This window comes from Fusarium tjaetaba (genome assembly GCF_013396195.1).
Source record: "Fusarium tjaetaba strain NRRL 66243 chromosome Unknown NRRL66243_c0000445, whole genome shotgun sequence".
Classification (NCBI taxonomy): domain Eukaryota; kingdom Fungi; phylum Ascomycota; class Sordariomycetes; order Hypocreales; family Nectriaceae; genus Fusarium; species Fusarium tjaetaba.
Genome location: NW_023501641.1, coordinates 1 through 9,304, shown reverse-complemented (window position 1 = coordinate 9,304; position 9,304 = coordinate 1). Strand labels below are relative to the sequence as shown.

The 9,304-nt window shown below is 46.6% G+C and overlaps 4 protein-coding genes across 4 annotated transcripts; 2 read left to right on the top strand and 2 right to left on the bottom strand.

Moving 5' to 3' along the window:
• Window positions 1–1,992: 1,992 nt before the first annotated feature.
• FTJAE_13605 (uncharacterized protein) lies at window positions 1,993–4,247 on the bottom strand (the record flags this gene model as incomplete). Its single annotated transcript, XM_037346766.1, has 6 exons — window positions 1,993–2,192; window positions 2,240–2,510; window positions 2,563–3,094; window positions 3,470–3,688; window positions 3,742–4,054; window positions 4,199–4,247. 6 exons carry the CDS (start codon window positions 4,245–4,247, stop codon window positions 1,993–1,995), a joined length of 1,584 nt encoding a protein of 527 aa, XP_037199372.1.
• Window positions 4,248–4,697: 450 nt separating this feature from the next.
• FTJAE_13604 (alpha beta hydrolase family domain protein) lies at window positions 4,698–6,017 on the top strand (the record flags this gene model as incomplete). Its single annotated transcript, XM_037346765.1, has 1 exon — window positions 4,698–6,017. The coding sequence occupies one exon, from the start codon at window positions 4,698–4,700 to the stop codon at window positions 6,015–6,017; it is 1,320 nt and encodes a 439-aa protein (XP_037199371.1).
• Window positions 6,018–6,483: 466 nt separating this feature from the next.
• Window positions 6,484–7,467, bottom strand: FTJAE_13603 (paraoxonase; the record flags this gene model as incomplete). Its single annotated transcript, XM_037346764.1, has 1 exon — window positions 6,484–7,467. One exon carries the CDS (start codon window positions 7,465–7,467, stop codon window positions 6,484–6,486), a length of 984 nt encoding a protein of 327 aa, XP_037199370.1.
• Window positions 7,468–8,267: 800 nt separating this feature from the next.
• On the top strand, window positions 8,268–9,194 carry FTJAE_13602 (alpha beta fold family hydrolase; the record flags this gene model as incomplete). The annotated part of the gene is made up of 1 exon (XM_037346763.1): window positions 8,268–9,194. One exon carries the CDS (start codon window positions 8,268–8,270, stop codon window positions 9,192–9,194), a length of 927 nt encoding a protein of 308 aa, XP_037199369.1.
• Between the last annotated feature and the right edge of the window lie 110 nt (window positions 9,195–9,304).

Below are 9,304 nucleotides of genomic sequence, written 5' to 3'. Positions count from 1 at the left end.
AAATAGTATTAAGCTAATTAATTAATTAATTAATTATACTATCTAGTTTTTAATATTTTAGCTAAAGTGGCCAGTCTATAGAAGTAGCCGGTCTGCGGGTAACAGACATTAAGACAAACTACCTTAAATGGAATGCCGAGCTGGGCGCCCTAGTGCGGCCGCAGTGCACCAGGTTGATCATCGTCTCATCTTACCCCGTTGACATCTTGTACTTTCCCTACATTCTAGACTTGTCGCCTACGGCGATTGCTGGCATGCTTGCCGATTCAAATTTCGCCAGGGCTTCCGCTACGTGTACTGTGCTTTACATGCCAGAGTTGGTCAAACTAGGCGCCAATGACAGTTATAGTCTCTGGTTTCCTTGATATCCTTCGTCAGCTACATTCTCTTCCACTCTCCAGCGACCGCTGTTTATAGAAAGATTGGGCGACGAAAATTTACTCGCAACAATCAATTTTACGTTAGGAGTCATCATGTGAGTCTGGAGTCCTAACAATGAGGTAGTAGCATGACCTGCTGATTCGAACAGAGAGTTGTGGCCTGCCAAACACTGGACCATTTTGGTTGGACCAAGGCTGGTCTTGGTTCCACTTGAAGCAGGCTTTCCCCTAAATGTATACTCGATATCGATGTGGTAAGGATTCGCCTGACATCAAGCACTGATACCTTTGAAGGGGAAGGCTAGTTACCATTGCAGGTATACACTTTATCAAGTCCAGAAGTGCTACGTCGTTTTTTTTTTTTTTTTTTTGGGTCTACTCCGTTGCCTTGCCAATGCCTTCGGCGGCCTACTTGCTTTTGGGCTCAAACAAATAGTTCGCCAGCAGGCTGAGTGACAAGAACGGTGAGGACTAACATAAAGTTCAACGTTGTCGTTTCGTAACAAGTTTGGCGATAAATATTCTTCAGCGGAGGAGTGGCAAGCTGCTGTGGATCGGCCCGAAACATCATCCTCTGAATCTAGTCTACAAACATGGCTGCAGCTTACATCCACGGCCGCACTTATCTGCTAAATTAATCGCGTTACGTATAACCTAACAATAGCAGCTGTATCACCGGAGTCAACTATGCCACTACATACCCTCTCCCATAAATCCTTATCGGCCAAATGGGTCTCGTTTGCAACTAGTCAGTATCTGGTAACACCATTGTCCTCACCGCTTTCGTCATGTGCATCACCTTATAGGCCGCAGGTATCATCAGGCTTCGGTGTTCTGTCATCGTGATGAACCATGTCATGGTGTCGGTTGAGGCCTGATCAAAGTACTAGCCCAAACTCACTGCAGGCTGACCATTGTAGGGGTTTTGTACCAAACAAACAATGGCGCTCCATCTTTCAGTCTCCTTCATTACTACTGTTACAGCTCCAATATTCCAGCTGTGATAGCTAACTTAGTAAGAGCAACATTAAGCCGCGCACGTAGGGATTAACCTCTATAATGAGCCAATAGTATACCCAAGGAGTTAAAACGTGCATTTTGTCCCACTACGTTAACTAGTACAGGAGGATTCAAAGGCATTCTGAGACCAACAGTCTTCTGCTCTCTCAACGCCTCTACTTATTATCCTAGAAGGTACGCCGCCATTAGTTGCGTTATCCTCTTGATTGTTAAAGTGTAAATGCGTAGTCTCTACTTCTGACTGCGAATAGGTTGGCAAATTGCTACATATGGCTTTAGAAGACCTTGTTAGCTTGTTATATATACAGAGCAAGTTCTTCCCTTAATCGAAAAGCCAATAAAGCTAAACAGACTAGGCGCTATTTATATCGGGTACTGACTTGATGTTAATATGGGAGTAATGTCTAGGTAGAACTTGAAAGGCAAGGTCCAACAATTTAGGCTCACGTTAAAATTTCAAATTGATACTATCCGTCATAAGGTAAAGATGGCAATTATTGACAAAAGCCAATCAAAATTTCAAATTGATACTATCCGTCATAAGGTAAAGATGGCAATTATTGACAAAAGCCAATCAACATGCAAGATTTGGTTACCATTCGGTTATATCAAATTGGCCAACCAACGAACGGTCGTACTCCGGCAGTACTTCGAAGAGATCTGACGCGTCCAACAGCGGTTGGAAGAACTCCTGTGGCGAAATCTCGCTTAACCTAGAAATTGGCTGGCAGTTTGAGCGAGAAATGCCGGCAAGATTGCTGTGCGTTGTCCTATTTGCATCCAGGGCTGGACCTGTCGCAATCTTAGAAGAGAAATAGAATTTTCGGACAGTTACGTACCTTCAGCAGTACGAAAGTCATTCACAGGCGTGGACTGAGTTCGGGCTTCAAGTGGCTCGTTTCCGAATCCGAGGTCCGTTACTTCATCCCCTTGAGCAGACACGCCATCTTCTTTCCACAGCACAGCATTGTGCTCTAGTATAGAGGCTCGTGCTTTTGATGCTGTTATTCGGAACCCATTCAGTTTGTTCGGTGGAAGCGATTTCGGCTCACTGGTGAGATGGAGAGGGTGGTTTGTATGGATTTCCATAATATATTCGGCATAGCTATACTTTAGACAAAATTAGCATATATCTCAAGAGTGTGAGTCAATTGAGCATTACCAATAACGACACGAACTTCCAATTCAGGCCAATGGAGCGAATGATCTGTAAGTTTACTCGAACATTCTTGGTGGCTCTCTCCTTCACAGTGAGATCTGAGCACCCCATGAAGGGAATCTGTATGGCACAACCGCAATAAGCGGCATAACCCACAAAACTAGTAAATTCATTGAACTCCGAATATTGTTCAAGTATGGCCTGAAAGAGCTCGGAGACCGCACATGCGTTATCGTAAGCAATCTGTGCGGAAAGTTGCATTGCGAGCAACGGGACGTGTTCCTCTTTTCCCCAAGAGTATAAGGGCACAAGAGAGGAATGCATTACGCAAAGGCACTGATAGTAGACGGCGTGAATAAGGACAAGTCTTGGTAAGTCCTTGCGACGGGTCTGTGATAGATTCGATATGTCCAGTCGAAGATTCTCAGGCAAGTCTATCCACCATCTAGTGATTTCGGTGTTCAGATGGTATATTGCGTTCAAGCGGATTTCTGAATCCGCGTCAGGGGATTTTATAAGGTTATGTACAGCAGACCTGTAGGGATGCTTAGCGTGGACCCGACAAAATCCAAAGCTAATTCAAAATACCAATATGACATAGCCCTCACTAACTCAGAGTATATGCCACTGTTATTCGACTTAGATTTTAAGAGCATTGGCGGGTGTGTTGACGCCCCTGCACCGAAGTCTGATTCATTCCAAGGAAGAGGCAGGCTCATGATGACCCTTGGAGGGTCTATTGCGAACAGCGAATCCGAGGTGTGGCAGTTCATCAGAAAACAGGCCCAAAAACGGCGACGTGATAATTCACTTCTTAATGGGCTATGGGCGTCTCTCCTACTATTATCGAGCCTGAGAATGTGGGCTGTTTGCATAGCGTTGCCTGAAGAAGATTAACAACGCCACATACCCTGCTCCAAGGCGGATTGAAGGCAAACCTTTATGAATATAAGACCTTCTCCAGTTACCCTGGCTGTACCAGAACAGGGCAAGGATAAGAAAACTGATGACATTATCCTCATTCGGCTTCTCGACCTCTTTTAGAACGAGCCTTGCTGCACATTCGGCCCACTCAGAAGCAAAGCCATGTTGTTTCAGCGAGTTATGCCCATTGGAGTCGCGATGGAAGCTATACAAATTTATTCATTATCATCAATAGGTGGTAACGGAAGGGGCACGCACATTGCAGCGAAAGCGCACACGCTCAAAAGCACGTGCGGTCGTACTCTCCCGTCTGCTTGGTCCTGAAGGAACGTCTCTCTGTGTAGAAGGAGATCGGCGTTGTAAGCATGTGTAAAAAATGTGTCAATCAAGTCGGACACTAATTGCGAAGGTACTCCAAATTGTATGTCCGCCCGTGCGCTTTCATCGATGCCGGGGACTGAATTTAAATGTCTGTTCTCTAACGGAGAATCCACACCGATCTGGCTTGATGTCGACTGCTGAGGTGGTGGCGGTTCTGCGAGTCCCAAGTTCCCGCGAGGCCCTGAGTTATCTGGATACAGACAAAGGCGACGTAGCCGCAGACATCGATTGCAGCTTGGTAAATCTCCGGAACACCGAACCTTCGTATTTGTCAACTTTGCACCAGCCGGAAGTCATATCGGTCGGCCATGAAGGAGTACCTTCTGAATCTTACACGGTCTACAAGCAGTAGAGGGTCGTCCGGCGCCAGAACCTGTATGCATGTTGCCAATGGTGGGATATAGCAGCATGTAGGAGGATCAAGGCAAAATTGAAGCCATATCGAAGTGTATTCATCGGCTTCCGCGGTCGCCGGTCGGTCGATCAGCATTCATTACCCCTCCCCAGCCCCACAAGCGTTTCGACAGGGACTGGAGCCGGAATACTTAAGCGGAAGACCTTGTGCACAGAGACGGAACGCCGCGGAGTGCGACGGAGGCATGGGTTGTCCGTCTATGCATATGGGCTTTCGGAAAATTAATCTAGTGTATTTTCCGCCATTTTCTCTATTTCCCTGATATAATTTGTAGCTCGTTGCCTTGCTGAAGAATGCACTACGCTCCTAACATTGTGGACTCGAGTCCTTACATGCTGCCTACTGCATTCACCTGTGCTATTTGTTATTTTCTGAAACATTTTTTGTGCCTTCTTAAACTGTGCCAAGGAACTGTACAATGATTTTCGAAGCGCTTGTGACCCTACTTGCTGCCACTCGCACCACTGAGTTCGTTGCTCGAGTGACTGGTGTGCGCACTTTCCTTCCCGTACTCTCCGCCAAGCGGTTTAGTACCGTCGGGGGGATCGATGAAGCAACTTTCATGCGGCAAATGGATGAGTGTAAATCGTTCAAGGACGCTCGTTGGACGAATTATTGGATTGCACTTGCCAGCGAGCAACTTCAGCTTCTCGATAGCGAGTTGGAAAAAGCCAACCTTGAGTCCAGTCGAGCCATCTTCGGCAGGCCGCCAATCACACCACCTTCTCCAGCTGTATTGACTTTCTTAAGCCAAGGCGCTGCGGCCATGACACAAACACCACCCGGAACCCCCATCAGCGTGGATATGCTTCCTCAGGACGCTTCAGATGAGGAAAAGAGCAGCTTCATGGCGGTGAGCGCCTTACTAAAGGCTGTTGCATATTTCTTCGTTGCAGCTTGGCCTGGCCAGACTCAAGCGCGGATGAACGCATATTACGCTTGTGAGAGACTTTTCGATATTTTACTAGACGCAATCGCGCCAACCCTCAACTTGACGGTAGAGCGATACTTTGTACAAACGAATGGAGAAAAAGTCAAGGTGTATGCATTATTACCAGATACCAGTTCAGCAGGTATTGGAACTCTGGTACCCGGCGTCATCGTTACGAATGGACTCGAAGGAACTAATGTCGAAACTATGGCGACGGCATTGCGTACACAAGCGGTACTTTCAAGCGCCTGGTTCTTTATGGAGATGCCGGGAACATACGCTTACAAACAGCCAATGAGAAGCGCTTCATCTGAGCAAGTTTACCGTGATGTGTTGAGCTTCGTGGCTTCACATAAATCCGTCGACGAATCGCGTCTCGGCATGATCGGTATCAGTTTTGGGGGAAATTGCGCGACTCGGATGGCTATAGCAGACAAGCGGCTCAAGGCCGTAGTCATAAATGGGGCACCCTTGACTCGATCACTAAGCCCAACGGGATCATTCGGGATGCCTGAAATAGTCGTCCGAGCACTCTTCAGCGTCTTTGGAGCGAAGTCCTTGCAAGACCTCAAGAGCAGCCTCCATGCTCTTATTCCCTCACGAGCCGACATCGAGCGCATTCATTGTCCCGTACTTGCGATCAACGGTAAACAGGATACTTTGATATCAACTCAGGACACGATTGATCTTGCAGCTTGGGCCCCCAACTCCGAGCTTTATTTATACCCAGATGATGACCACTGTGCAATGGGACACATACGCGAGTGGCTGGAGCTTGGCTCACGTTGGTTAGACGAGAATTTGTAGCTTAAACATATTCAATTCAGCTAGCTGAGCTAAAAGAGTCCACCCGCTACCCCTCAAAAATCTGTCTAACACAATCTTCCTTCTACACAATGAGAATTTGTAGCATGTACACCGTATTCACCCACGTGCATTTATTTTATTTTGTTTCCTTGGAGGTAGTTTTATGCAAGATCATGCTGGACCATTCACCTTTATCAAGACAAATATTGATATTTAGTTACGGGAAGCCAAATAAAGCAATAATTATATTTGCGTGGAGGCTCAACGCATATAACCAGCGAAATCCTAGGCCAGGTAGGCCCTGAGTAACATGTCAAGTGGCTTAGAACGTAGAATTACCTGCGCGGATTAACCTACTTAAAGCACGTTGCATAAGCTCAGGTAGATTGCAACTAGCAAGCAGATTGACCATCGCTACTAGATACAATGCGTCCTGAACTTTGGTTCAGACTTGAATTACCAATGTTTACTCCTTCCAGACTAGGATTCCCTTCTCATAGAGGCCTGTAATTAATCCTAAACCGAACTCAGTGTCCCGTACCGCTGAAGAACTGGTACCAAACTCTCCCACTGTCGTATACAAGGTTTTTAGCCCATTCTCTTCCGTCCACTCACTGACCCAACTTGGTGCACTCCCAATATGACATTCGCGGAGCATGGAAGGATGCTTCAAGCAGGCTTGACGGCCTTTTACCAGGTCCTCCAGGCTGGGTGGATGAGGGTGACCTCCGATTAAAAGTGCACCCCTCTGATCAGTAGCTATATTATCGGGCATAAACGGCACATCAATCTTGGATGTGAATTCGAGTGTTTTATTGGGGCGAACTCGATAAAGTCGGATCTGACATGAGCTGGTCGATGCTACTGCCAGCATTGAAGCGTTTAGTAGGGCGACTCCGTTTGCGTATGGAATCCTGGCAACGGATCTCAGGGTAGCCGACGAATTACTATGCAAATCTATGTGTACGATACTGCCCAAGGGGACACCACCGTAGGTTTCAATCTTGGCGAGTATGGGGTTATCCTTGATCCGGAAAAAGTGGTCATTGGTGAGGAAAATTTCATGCTCATTTAGAGCAACAATGGCGTTAGGTGATCTGACCAGCGGACTGATGACTGTCCGGGTATGTCTGGCTGTCGGCGGTTGCGAGGTTATTTCTAATGTGAATATCTCCACTCGAGGACCCTCAAAGTGATGGTTGCAGACAAACAATTGCGAACTGGCCTTGTGGTACTCTATGCCCAGAGGATGGAACTTCGACTCTTCGGGAAAATCAAGCAGTTTGATCCGGGAAAGTGTATTGGGCTGATGTTCGGCAGTATTATATCGATATAGATACAATTCTCCAGATGGAACTGCAAACAGGGACTTTGTGAATATGCCCATGACTGTATTCCAAAGATCTCGTCCAGGGTCGCAGCTTAGAATTGCCATGCCATCCCCTTCCATGATGACAGCATCTTCACAATTTCTCAACTTATCCCGAAATTTGATATCGTAATTGGAAAATGCCTTGAATTCTATCAGCTGACTTGGGGAGTTGGTCATTAGAAGCGATAGAGTCCATAGGCGAGCATAGATGTATGGGTATATGGCTGTTAGAAGAATCACCCCCTGTGCTCATGTATTTTTAGCGCGTGAAGTCATTGGGTTGTTTTCATGTCGCAAGACCACGTGTGTGCTTGGCAACTGCGCGACTTACCGTTGCAGTTCCAAATCCCAACCACTGAGAAATTCTCATTGTAATGAACGAAGGAAGCCTCTAGTCCTTCCTCGATGGACTCCGAGGTAGAAATTCGAGTATGAAATTAATGTAGCTTTAGTCCAGTTGTGGGATTGAATCCGAGATATCTGTAGAAACTTATATTCCTAAGCAAGTGTTCACTGTTACCGCAATTCTTTTTGCCTTATATCTGTCATTATTACGTGCAAGAACCACTTAAGGCTGTGACACATGAAACCGACAGGTATTTCCCGAACCCGCGGCAAGTCTGAGAATTTCCCGAATTTCCCGAATTTCCCGACCATGGGACTTTCGCTACCTACCTGCATGGGCCACGAATTATAACGTCATACATTTTCCCCTGCACTGATACACCCGAGCCCGGAAAATATGGGAGTGCTAATTCGAGCGGAAGTCCAAATATCTGCTCTACACCCTGTCATATAATTCAGATACCCCCGCCATTTCTGATTCCTAGACCGCGATATTGTTCTACAGTTGTTTATCCTGTCCTCACGCTGCATTGATGGGAGCCAACTTGTACCACCAAACCGTTTATGTGCCTACGCCGCATGGCAGGCTAGAAGCTTGGGTTTATATGCCCTCAGGAAATGGACCGTACCCTGTCATCGTTCTAGGGTGTGGAGTCGGGGCTGTAAAGGCTGCAGGCCTCCCTCCATTTGCGACTGCTTTCTGTAAGGCTGGATACGCTGCGGTGGCCTTCGATTACATGACATTTGGAGGAAGCGATGGCCAGCCCAGGCACCTCGTCAATGTTTCGGCTGAATATCGCGACTTCAAAAACATGATCGCTTGGGTTAAGAAACACGACAGGTTCGATTCAGCCCGCATCGTGGCTTGGGGGACGAGCTTTGGTGGCATGCATGTCACCAGGCTTCTGTCGGAAGATCACACAATCGCTGCCGGGATTGCTCAGTGTCCATGTGTCGATGCGTTGCTTGCAGCTCGCCTGAGACCATTCCAAACCACCATTCAGTTGCTTCTTTTGGGGCTATGGGACTGGATGAAGTCCTTCTTCTTCAACGAACCCATCTACATTCAAGCGGCAGCAACTCCAGGACACACCGGACTAGCCCTTATGAACGCAGTCGATGTGGTCGAGGGCTGGCAATTGCTCCATAGAGATCTTGAAGGCAAAGAAGTCGATCCACACTCAAATCGCATTGTTGCACGATCGGTTCTTTGGTTTCCCTTTCATAGGCCGGCGGTTAAAGCAAGTTCCATCATTGCGCCGTACTTGATTGTTGTTCCATCCTTTGACTCAGTTGCACCAAAGCCAGCAGCAGAGAAGGTGGCCGAGACTGCGGCGAATGGAGAGCTCTATACTGTTCCAGGTGGCCATTTTGACCTTTACCATGGAGGGGTTGGCTATAACAGCAATCTGCAGGCCCAGCTTGATTTCCTAAAGCGATATATCCCTGTTAATTACTAGTAACTTTTAAGATTTATTATATAATTTAAATACTTATTTATAATCTATTATTTATTATTTAAGATACTTTACCTATATTATAACCTAAAATTAATTATATAATAATTAAT